Here is a 12,751-nt window from a genome sequence, read left to right as displayed (position 1 = left end):
AAAATGATGAAGCCCTAAAGTAAGACATGATGGTAGCTGTTCCTGGGTCAGCATTTGTGAGGTTCTCTCTGAATCAGCCGCTCTGTTTAGTCAGCCATACTGCATAGAGACAAAGCAGTATGTTCAAGAAATCACTGAGTATTTGTTTGAATAAAAGCTGGCAACTGGGGCTTCCCTGGTGGCGCAGTGGTTGAGAGTCTGCCTGCCGATGCAGGGGACGCGGGTTCGTGCCCCTGTCCGGGAAGATCCCACATGCCGCGGAGCGGCTGGGCCCGTGAGCCATGGCCGCTGAGCCTGCGCGTCCGGAGCCTGTGCTCCACAACGGGAGAGGCCACAGCAGTGAGAGGCCCGTGTACCGCAAAAAAAAAAAAAAGCTGGCAACTGATTGTGTGTGTGTGTGTGTGGTGTGTGTGTGTGTGAGATTTGGTGGGAGAACCCTATAATTAGGGTCATAATATCTAAGCTGACTCTCAGATTAATGAAGGCAGAGTACAGAAGAAGGGCTTTGGGGAAAAGGATAATTGTATGTTGAGTTTGATGCGCTTGTAGGATGTCTAGGTAGGGATGTCTGATAGACAGTATTGTGGGTCTAGACTTGAGAACGGGGCCTGAGTTCAGAGGTCTCAGTTTCTCTAAGGACAGTCTTTGGGAAGCCAAAGGTAAACATGGTTCAGCCTGGCCCAGATGGGAGCAAACCCAAAGGTTTCCCTTTGTCACCTTGTGCCCAGTACTGTAGACTGAGCAGGCTGCCCAGAGCTGGCATCAGTGCATCTTAGCAACACTAATGTTCACTTCCAGGAGTCTTTGGGAGTTACTAATACGTTTTAGTGTTTGGAATCCCTATTTCTCCTATTTCTTTGATTCTACTTTTTGCAGGCCATTTTGATTGATTCAGTCATCCTTTCAACAAGAATTTAGTGAGGGCCTGCTACATTCCAGGCGCTTGGGACATAACCATGCACAAGGTGGACACTCGTGGAGATTGTAGTCTAATCTTGGATATGAACATTTAGATGGTTCTCGAAGTAAGCTCACAAGTTAGCTTAGAGAAGGCATGGGTAGGGTGGGGCAGGGGACTGTGTGATGGCTCTGCTGCAAGAAGGAGCATTGCATGGTCAGAGACGCTGTGTGGCTGTAGACACAGCAGTGATGGGGGTGGCCCAAGCTGAGGCAGAAGAGTTTTTGGAGGCCATGTTCCTGAGAATAACGGGAAGCATTAAAGAGTTTTAAGTAAGAGCATAGTGGGGTCAGACTGAAAGATCACTCTGGATCTTCTTAATGGATCCCAAATGGATTTGCAGGGGTTAAGTGAAGGAGAGGAGAGACCAGTTAGGCTGGTGCCATAGCTCAGGTAAGAGATGTCGGGGGCTGAACCAGGAGGCAGGCATCCACAGGGAAGTTGATGGATTTGAGTCACACGGGATTTAGTGTAATGTCTTCAAGCGTCATCCATATTATAGCATGTATCAGAATTTCATCTTTAAGGCTGAATAATATCCCATTGTATGTATATATCACATTTTGTTTATCCATTCGTCTGTAGATGGATGGACATTTGGGTCATTTCCACTTTTTGGCTATTGTGAATAATGCTGCTATGAACATGGGTGTGCTGGGTATTAAAATTTTATGTTTATCTGTTGTTTTCAGTAGGTGATAGGAGCTATGTTTATTTCATTTCTGTCTAGCACTTAGTAATGCCTGCTACATTGTAGACCCTCATCATTGACATGTGAGTGAAGGACATTGATTTACTTTATTTTTATTTAACCAATGCTTATAAATTCCCAGACACTCTAAGTGGCTTTAAAAAAATTAACTCATTTAATTTTACTAAACACCCTGTGAGGTATAGGACTACCATTATGCCTGTTTTACAGCTGAGGAAACTGAGGCAGAATTAGTAAGTGGTAGAGCTGAGATTTGAACCCAAACAATCAGGTCTAGGCCTGGACTCTTAGCCACCCTGCTATGTTGCCTCCCTTGCCCAGCTAGCTGGGCTTGCATACATATTCAGGTGAGTGGAAACCATCCATGAGGATTGCTAGTCCGGAATCCAGAAGAGAGATGCTTCTCATAAACGTTCTCTTATGTCAGAATAGTGAAGGCTGTGTTTTGAGTGCCAAGGTGTTTGGCTAGAAGGAAGATCCGGAGATTTAGGAAAAAACAAAATCAAAAACAAAAACAAAAAAAACCCAAACATCCAACCAGCCAAACAAATCTAAGCCCACCATTCATGTGTTCGAGAACTATGGTAGAGGTAGGTAAGCGGTCCTTCATGCGGTAGGGCGGTCAGGTGATGTTCAGAAGCACAGCTGGTAGGGGCATCCCTTCTCTCAAGTAGCGCTTTTTCAGTCATCTTTCAGGTAATATGTTGGCATTGTGGTTGTGAAGTCAATAATAAAAGTGCATTAGAAGAAGCAGGGTGGGAGCCCGTTCGAGAGCTAGGGAGGGTAGGTGAAGGCTGGCTCAGGTATGAGATGGCGCTCCCTCACTGGACAGTGCAGCCCCCTACCCAGTTTGCCCCCCTGCATGTCAGCACCTGGAGTCCCTCATCAGAGTGGAGGGTCAGTCCCTGTTCCTTAACGGGATACCTGTTGTAGCTCCAAGATGTTTTCTGTCTGCTCCAGAGCACAGATCCTCTTACCCTTTCCCCTCATCCACTCCCAGCCGAGGTGGGGAGGGCTCAGAAGGTGCTCAGGTCCAGCCAGAGAGAGTTGCCAGTGTCAGCAGGGCACAGCAGAATCAGGATTGCTGTGGCCCTACGTTGATCATCACCCTTTTGTATCCGGTCTACTGGCATTGCCAATCAGCCTGGTTACCTTTAACCATCTCCTGGCCATTGCAAATTTGCCACCGTTCTCTGGAGAATGTTCCGTTTCCTTTTCTTTGCTTATGCTGGTGTCAAGCTCTGCATCTACGTAAGTCTGACTGATGGCTGGTGATGTTTTCAGGTTCCTCGAGACAAGAGGCTGCTGTCTGTAAGCAAAGCAAGTGACAGCCAAGAAGACCAGGATAAAAGGTATGATAATATATACAGGAATATGCCTGACTCCCCAGATAACTCTTTTTCTATGTTTTTTGAAAACAATAGTATTAAACTATAACTTTTGTTCTTGAGAGGATATGGGAGTCAAGAAGCTTCATGTCTGCTACCTGTTTTTGGAGTCTGGAGCAAAACTGGATCTCTCAGACGGGAGAGAAAATTGTATTTTTTGGTTTTGCAATTCTGCAAAGGGCATTCAGTATCTTCCAAGGAGGCTGCAGATCCCAAGAGTTAGAGGTGATATACAGGCAAGATAGCCTACTGCTGGCGTGAACTTTTCTGTCCGTCGATGGCTGTATGACTGCGATGAGGCCCTTGAGGGAGTGAGACATTTGAAGATAGTCTTTGATAAGGAGGAGAGGAAGGAGCCAGGCTGATCTCAGTTCAGGGAGGAGGTGGTAGGGAGCCATGGGTGGCAGAGGACACTGTTGGGGTGCAGGGGCAGGAAAGATGTTAGGAGACCATAGGTCATACTCCTTTCCTTCAATCCTGAGTTAAGAACCAGTTGAAAAACAAGAAACAGACAGATTGAAATTAAAAAGGAAAAAAAATCAATTTTACTTCTGATGAAGCTAATTAGAGAATGTGATTTTGAACCAGCAATTTGTAACATTTCAGTCCTGACTTAGATACGTCTATTCATCCAGTCCCAAGCAGGACTTCAGGCCTCCCTGAAGGGACAGGCCACTGATGGCATGGCCGCGGTGACTGGAGTGTCCCCTTTCTTTGGCCAAGATGATCCAGACATAAAGAGGGAACCACAAGGGTCTGAACCACCTTGCTCAGCTACTTCTCCCAAACTCACCAATCAAATACATCTCTTCCCCTGCGGAGGGACGGAGAAGCCACAGTGCTTTTCTGTTGGGGGGTTTTTCCACTTGGAAACATGAAGCCAGGAGAAATGAAGTCTCCTGCTAAAACACATGTCAGAATCTTTCCTGGCCTTGATAGGCACTGCTTGTGACATTGTGATCTTGTCATACGACTAGCGGTGGGGGCCACCCCGCCCATCAGTGGCCCTGTGCTGTGTATCACCTCTAAGGCACATCCCCAGCAGAAGATCAAGGCTGTCTGCATCTGATGTGTGGTTCCACAGGGATCTTCTGATGCTCTATGCTGCTTTGGGGCCCTGGGCACTAGTGAGTAGCAGTGATGACAGGGAGAAAGAGGCTGATGCTCTTCAGGTCCTATAACTTTTCCTCCATCCAGCCAGCATTTATTAGGCTAAGCAAGTGCTGTCTCCTAAGACCTATACCAGTCATCACAGAAAAGTTGGGGGAGGCGCGGGGGGTGGAGGTGGGGAGGGGAACGAATCTAAGATGTGTGCTCTGTATGTATCATAATAGACAAAAGAGCCCATGTTTTGGTAAAGTATCTTCTAGAACAACATTAAAGACTGATAGCCACTCATTGTATTTTAAAGGCCGATTTTTGTGATATCAATGGAGTGCCTTAAAAAAAAACTGGCGGTGAGGTATAGACAAACCACCCTGTATGGACTGATTATGACTTAGTAGGCTTCCGGTTGAATGTAATTTGGAAGGATATCATTTGGTCTGCAATGTACTCATGAATTAAGGTGCCATGTGCTGACATGATATCATTACAAATGTTCGTATACAGAAGTCGCCACTTTGAAAAGTAATCTCAATGTCATGACCCCCAATTTTTTAAAAGTATATTTCAATGAACCCTTCTTAGCCTTGCATTTTTTCCTCACCTTACAATGTTTGGTTCAATTTTGAATTCTATTGCAGGTGAGTCAGTATATCTCACAATAATTCTTACTTTGTTCTGATCACCCATTTTTGGGATGACTTCCAGAGTTCTCTGGCATCAGCTTTTAAAGTGGGTGCTATTCTATAGAGGCACAGTTACACATTATAGGATGGTGCCGAGTCTGTTGTTCCCTTGTCTCATGGTAGTGCCGATTCAACCAGATTTGCACAACTCTATTAGTTTGCTTATTTATTTGTTGATAAGCACACCAAAAATATTTTGACGTGTGTTTCTTGTTTAGAATCCAAGAGTTTTGCATGAATTAAAGACTTAAGAAATTTGGACTGAAGTGGACTCTAACTGTAGAGGAGTTGATTAATTCTGAATATTTTGGCAAAGCCAGTAAGACCGTGCTTGTGCAAAGCCCAGAAGTGCTGGAAGTGGATAATTGCTTTGGTAGCTAATGAACGTAGACCAACCGTCCTACACCCAACTTGCAGGACATTACCCACAAGTACTAGTAGTTACTCCTCCACAGAAGGGTCCCGGATAAAATGAGTTTGAGAAATCGTGGGTTACAGTTAAACAAGTGGAGGAACCCTTGGGGGCCTTTACTGTGTTCACGACTGTGACCCACCAGGGTGGTCTTGTTTAGGCAATTTTTTTTTTTTAGTACTGATTTTATCATGGTCTCCTTTCTTTGAGGAACATATATTAACATTCTATGCAATGTTCTCAACAATAAGGTTTAGGGAATACTGATATAAATGGGTGGCCTGGGTTTTGGCATCATCAGCTTACTGGATTCAGATTGAACAGAATTTCTAAATTTTCACTGTGTCTTAGATGCAGATTCATTATATTGATACAGCCATGAAAGCAGGTTATTACTTAAAGCCAGAATGTTTATAGACTCACGATTTCATTCTTTAAAGGGTTTGTTTCTAGAATGATTTCTGCAGGTCTGTGACCGACTCAGAGAGGTCCAGGTATTTTTCTGTTGGCTTTGTTCATGTGGAGCCATTCTTTCCTCAAGCTTTACTTTGAAGTTTTATTTGAAAAATCAAAGCTAAAAATACCGAGTCCTGTTTGAGAGGCAAGCTCAGAGGCGAGTGGATTTCCTTAACAGAGAGGAGCTGCGAGAGCCCAATTCTTGGAAGAACCAATCTTATTCAAATATGTCTCTCGATGAGAGATGGCTGTAAGCCCCAGAAAGCACATGCTAGTTTTAAAAAGAACAGACATTGGAGACGGGGCTCCATGCAAAACGTGCATTTTCTCTCTGTGTCATTCAGAATAATCTATAAATAAGTAAGATCTTACTGACCACAAGGACTTTGCTAGTAAAATCATTTTGCTATCAACAACGCTTTTTTCGTAAGAAGTTTCTCTTTGCTTCTGCTCTCTCCCAGAACTCTATAGTATAGATGAAAGTATTTCATCTTATACTGGCAAGAATTAATCTTCTGAATCCTTTCCTTTCTCTTTGTAGCACGGGAGGTCTGAGATCTGAGAGATCTTGTCTTACGTAAGCCCAGTTACACCACTTCCTTAAGCCCTGAAAGTAATTCAGTGCTAAGGACATCAACGAGCTGATGGTACTTCTCAATTTAGTGAAAATATTCTAATGATAAATTCTCCTTATATTATTATTATTATTATTATTATTTTTTTTTTGCGGTACGCGGGCCTCTCACTGTTGTGGCCTCTCCCGTTGTGGAGCACAGGCTCCGGACGCGCAGGCTCAGCGGCCATGGCTCACGGGCCCAGCCGCTCTGCGGCATGTGGGATCCTCCCGGACCGGGGCACGAACCTGTGTCCCCTGCATCGGCAGGCGGACTCTCAACCACTGCACCACCAGGGAAGCCCTCTCATTATATTATTTTTCCTGCAAGGAGTTTAGCCTGCAGAAGAGTGAAAAATATTCTTTCCACTCTCTTCCTTTAACTTATTGTCCTGCTCCCACCTTTTTTCAAAAAAGCTACTTAAAATGTTTTCTTCTGAAAGCTTTCAAACATACCCATAAATAAAGACGATGATATAATGAACCCCCAGATACCCATCCCATCCTCTGGGTTCAGCACTGATAACTTTGTGTTACACCTACTTAAACTTGACCTTTTCTTTCTTTCTTTTTAAATTTTTATTGCAATAGTATTCAAAATAAGTTCCTGGCTTACTTTATGTCATTTCATCTCTAACAACTTATGATTTGTATCTCTAAATAAAGACATATTATTACCTAATCTCAAAATCATTATCACCTCTAGGTGAGTTAACAGTACTTCCTTCACATCAGCTACCTCTCAGTTCATATTCAGTTGTCTCAAAAATCCCACTGCCTCCTAAGTGCCTTTTTGGTTTTTTAGATCAGGATCCAGACAAGATCTGCTAATCCTATTTGATTATGTCTTTTAAGTTTCTTAACCTAGAACAAGTCTCCCACTTTTCTTTCTTTTTTCATGCCTCTGACTTATTGAAGAAACCAGGTCAGTAAGATGTGTGACATTCTGGTTTGTATGATTGTTTCTTTTCCATGTTGTTTAAATTATCCTTCCAGCTCCCATATATCCTAAGAACTGGAAGCTGGATGTAAAGGCTTGCTTGATTTAGAGTCAGCTGTTTCGGGGGGGGGGGTGGTGGGCAATAGCACTTTCTAGGTGGGGCTCATTGCATGATACCAGGAGGCACATATGTCTAGTTGTCCTCCTTCTAGTGATACAAAGATTCATTGCATTCCATTGTAAAGTTTGCCATCAGCTTTCCCCCTAATGCATTAGCATCCACTGATTCTTGCTTACATCAGTTATTCGGAGTTGCAGAAGGGTGATGTTTCTAATTCTGTTCTGTTGCGGGGTGTGGGTTTAAACACACAGAAACTGTCTTGGCACCAGTGGAGCCCAGAGTAGTTTGAGTGGAGGAGAAAACCGAGTGCAGGTCCTAAAGACTGTTCCAGTGAACCTTTCCCTAAATCAAGACCACCTGGAGAATTCAAAACGGGAACAGTATAGCACGAACGTCTCTGAGAGCCCAGCCGTCATCCCCATGGCGGGAATCACAGTGGTGAAGGCCGAAGATTTCACGCCGGTTTTCACGGCCCCACCTGTGCACTATCCCCGGGGAGATGGTGAAGAGCAACGCGTGGTTATCTTTGAACAGACTCAGTATGGTGTGCCGTCCGTGGCCAGCCACAGCACCTACCTCAAGGATGATCAGCGCAGCACCCCGGACAGTACTTACAGCGAGAGCTTCAAAGACGGAAACACAGAGGTGAGTCCCTGGCTCTTACATCAGCAGCTGGAACTGAAACCCAAAACCACCTAACTTGTTTTCTCTGTTGGCTTTTTAAGTGGGATGAGTGAATTCAACTGTGAGTTTAAGATTTTGTTTTGTTTTTTTTTAAACATGCCTGCATCTTTCCTCATAAACGGGTTTTATTAGACCATTGGCCTAGGTGTGTGGAGGAATATTTCCGTTTTCCTGCCTCTTAGATGACAGATTCCTTGACTGGTTTTAGTTTTAGTCTTAAAATTAACTGTTTTTGAAGAACAAAGGGCTGTTTGCGTGGAAATTTCCTACTTTGTAAAGTGTTCACTCTGACCTCTTCTAGTTTGTAACTTTCCAAATGGCAGCCAAAGATGTTGCCTACCCATCACTTTTTAAAACAATATAACTCTTTAAAGACCTTGTCCGATTGAATACTCAAGAAAGAATTGGTATTATCAATAACCAAGTGTGTACGTGTATGTGTACTTTGTACCTTACAAATAGATTCTATGTATTCTTCTCGTGTGCCCAAAGAACTTACAGAAGCAATGATCTTTGCTTGCTTGTTTGTTTTAAATTCACACGTTTGAAAATTTTGCTAATTGTTTACAATGATGTAACCAACATCAGAATCGGTGGAAAGTTTCCTCATCCTAAAAGTTTGAATTTGAAGCCCTCCCGTCTCCTCTTGCTCATGGCAGACACTAATCTGCCTTCTGTCACTATACTTCTGCTTTTTCTAAAATTTCATATAAATGGAGTGGTAGAGTATAGAGTCTTGTATGTTGTCTTCTTTCATTTAGCAGAATCTTTTTGAGATTCATCTATGTTATCGCTTGTGTTAATAATTTGTTTCTAAAATTGCTGAGTAGTATTCCATGGTAAGCATGTATCACAATTTATTCACCAGTTGGTGGACTTTTGGTTGTTTCTAGGTTTTGGCTTCTAGGTTTTGGCTATTATGAATAATGCTGCTGTGGACAGATGCTTTCATTTGTCTTGTGTAAATACCTAGGACTGCACTTGCTGGGTCTTGTGGTAAATGTATGTGAAACACTGCTGACAGTGTTTCAAGGTGGCTGGAACGTTTTCATTCTCACCAGCAATACATGAGGGTTCCCCTTTTCCATATCCTTGCCCAAACTTGATATTGTCTGTCTTTTTAACTGTTGTCGTTTTAGTGCATATGTGATTGTGTCTCATTGTGGTTTAAAATTACATTTCTCTGGTGTCTAGTGATGTTGAATATTATTTCGTGTGTTTATTTGACCATTCCTATAACTTCCTATGTGAAATGTCTGTTCAAATAATATGCCCAGTTTTTAAATTGGGTTATTTGTCTTCCTTTTATTAAGTTGTAAGAGATCCTTAAATAGTGTAGCCCTTTATCAGTTATACGTTTTGCAGTTTGATAGCCACTTTATTTTCTTAACTATGTTTTTCAAACAGCAACAATATATAATCTTGATGAAGTCCAGTTAATCAATATTTTCCTCTTAGAGTTTATGCTTTTGATGTGCAGTTTAAGAAGTCTTGGCCTAACCTAATGTCACAAAGATTTTTCTTGTTTTTTTCTAGACATTTAATAGTTTTACATCTTACGTGTAGGTTTATGATCCACTTTGAGATAATTTTTATATCTGGTGTTAGAGAAGGGTTGAGTCCCATTTCTTTCCCGCACTGATATCCAGTGTTCCAGCATCATTTGTTGAAAAGAAAATATTCTTTCCATTTAATTGCTTGGGATCTTTGTAGAACAACAATTGCTGATATAATTGTGGATCACCTCTCCAATTTTTGACCCAGAATATGTAATGCTTTTCTTCTTGCCTTTAGTTCAGGTCAGCTCTTCAACATTTAGGAGCAGTGCCTTTACATTTGAGTCGATGGTCACTGACATCTCATTTTGCACTCCACCTGGGTCAATAAAAGACAATGGCAGAAGGAGAAAACTTTCTTATTTCTTAAAGAGGAGTGACTGTGGTGGCAGTATACCAAATACTTGCAGCCCGATACCCATTTAGTTGCCAATGGGACAAAATTCAGCCACCTGAGGCTGAAATTGTAACCCTAAATAATCATATTTTAAAATAATAAGCATTTGATGAGCACTTACTTTGTGCTGGGCATCATTCTAAGTGATATATACTCATCTAATCCTCACAAAAGCCCTATGAGGTACTATTATTGTCATCTGTGTTTTCCAAATGAGGATGCTAAGGCACAGAAAGCATAAGGACACCCATGGTCGCACCGTAGTAAGTGGCAGAGATGGGACTTGCCACAAGCTGTCGGGCTCCAGGGCCAGTGTCCTTAGCCGTTACCTCTACACTCAGAGACACTGTGGGACCTTCCAGTTCTTAGGAGCTCCATAACTGAACATAGTGCCTTGCTTAAATGTGTTTTCTTAATGAGGATTCTTTGTCTACGTCATTAGCTATTTCTCATCTTTCATATGAGAGTAAGAGGAACAAAAGGAACCAGCTCTCTGCAGCGTTGGGAGGGCCTCACAGTAGACAAGTCACACTAGCAGCCCTTCTTTTCCTGGCCTGTCATTCCTGAGTGCCTGCTGCATTCTATGAAATTGGGGAATGAGCAGAGTGAGACACAATAAATTCCCTGCCCTTACCAGGCTTCCGTATTTCTTGGGTTCTGGTAGCTTTATATCAAACCTTCAGTGTCCTTGTAATAAAAATATTATCTTAAAGTTTGCTCCTTTAGCGTCCTGTGTGGTGTGGCTTAAAAGAGTCAACAACCTCCTGCTGCTGCTTCTTTTTTTTTTTCAAACTGAGCAAGGGATCTCGTAGGGTTTTTGGTATTGTTGAATATTTGATTTGCCCTCAAGCAGTCAGGGGTGCTTCTGTAGAGAAAAGCAAGTCATTCCACGTAGGAATGTGAGGTGCATACTTTTTCACTAAAGGGTTGCTACTAATGTTTTTCTCACACAGTACAGAAATATTACATTAGTCACAGAAGAGTCCGTGGATGTGGTCCAATGTCAGCGGAACCATCATGCTACTTGGAGGATGTGTTATGAGTTGTGTTTGTGTTGTAGGTAAAGAGGCTTATGAAAGGACGCAATTGTATTTGGGGTTTTATTTTGAAGTGGATGAGAAAGCAACTTACCAGAAACTAAATGTGAAAATTATTTCCACCGAGTATGGTTTAGCTGCTCTCCTAGTCTTGGAAATCAGTGTTTACATTGCATATTATAATTCAATCTGATGTAAATTAAATGGAATGATTTATCATGATCTTTAGCCATGGCACTGTCAACTGGTTATAAGATCAGGTGAGCTCAGAGTGATTTCACCAAGTAAATTTCACTAAGGAAAAGTTGTCTAAAACCTAGCACTTACTTTAGGCAAACTACTAAAATGGCTACTACTTGTTGAATTAGCAAGTTTCATTTGCTATTAGAGATGGCTGCTTCTCTCTCTCTCTCTCTCTCTCTCTCTCTCTCTCTCTCTCTCTCTCTCTCTCTCTCTCTCTCTCTGTGTGTGTGTGTGTGTGTGTGTGTGTGTGTGTATAGTGATACCAGGGAAGGGAGCAGTTTGGTTCAACTGAAGCTAGTAGCATTAAAAAGTTCTTTAATGAATTTATTTTAGCTAATTGGATTTATATTTTATTTTGTGTCCTCTTTGTAGTAACATTTGGTAAATATTTGTTTATACTGGGTGTCAGGCATTGTGCTAGACGTGGGAGTAGAGGGCAGGAGGTGTGCCTTGGTTTCTGCGCTCTAGAAGGTTACTATCTATATATAGCTGCTATTTATTGAGTACTACTGTGTGCCAGGCACTGTGGCTTACACACTTTATTTCTAATATCTACTATACCACAATTCTGCAAGGAAGGTATTACTCTTCCTACTTTACAGATGAAAAAACAGAGATTCAGAGAGGTTATGAACGTGCCAAAGGTCACACAGCTAATAAGCAGCGTATAGTTGATAAATATAAAACAGGGTAGTATTAACACCTAGAATGCTTTTAGGAAACATGTAAACCTTGAGAGATGCAAGAAAGAGTTTTTATAGAAAAATCATATGTATTGTCATCATAAGAATCAAAGTAGAAGAAAGAATTTGCTATTCTGTACTACAATTTTGTATGTCAGCCAACATAAGTCTAACTGTATGAATGAAGGAACACCAGATCTCAGTGATTTGATACACTAAATGTTTATTTCTTGCTAATAATAATCTTGATAGATGTCTGCAGACCCGTCTTTTGATCAGGAATCCAGGTTCCCTCCATCTTGTGACATTACCATCACTATATGTGGCTTCAGGGTCATCCCAGCTGGGGAAGAGAGACCATGGAGATGGCACACTGAGTTGTAAATACTGTGACCTGGAAGTATCGCTATTACCCCTGTTCACACTTCATTGGCTAGAACCAGTCACATGGTCTTAACTAACTGCAAGAGGTTAAGAGAAGTCTGGTTTTCCCATGTGCTCAGGAATGAGAATGATTTATGTGTGAGCACCAGATAACTCTACCATGTATTTCATTATTTAGTCCCTGGTATGTTATTTGTCAAATTAACATAGTTTGCAGAGAATCCTGAAATAAAATCAAAGAATTGTTATTTGTTATACCCAACAGACGTATGATGGTTATGTCCCTTGATGTTATATTCATCTGTAGGCTGATACTGGAAGTTACCCTGGATCTAAACCCTGTCCAACATGACTAATTTTTAACTGATAGTTCATTT

The 12,751-nt window shown here is 41.9% G+C and overlaps 1 protein-coding gene across 6 annotated transcripts in view; it reads left to right on the top strand.

The window, feature by feature from the left end:
* Window positions 1-12,751, top strand: part of GRHL2 (grainyhead like transcription factor 2) — a 154,931-nt gene that overhangs the window by 43,867 nt on the left and 98,313 nt on the right. For all 6 annotated transcript variants that reach the window (XM_079901192.1, XM_079901191.1, XM_079901188.1 and 3 more), the window contains exons 3-4: window positions 2,955-3,022; window positions 7,642-8,035. In XM_079901192.1, the coding sequence (XP_079757318.1) occupies window positions 2,955-3,022; window positions 7,642-8,035 (462 nt within the window). The remainder of the gene's footprint in view (window positions 1-2,954; window positions 3,023-7,641; window positions 8,036-12,751) is intronic.

Source organism: Stenella coeruleoalba (assembly GCF_951394435.1).
Source record: "Stenella coeruleoalba genome assembly, chromosome: 17".
Taxonomy (NCBI): Eukaryota; Metazoa; Chordata; class Mammalia; order Artiodactyla; family Delphinidae; genus Stenella; species Stenella coeruleoalba.
This window is presented reverse-complemented; position numbering and strand designations above follow the sequence as displayed.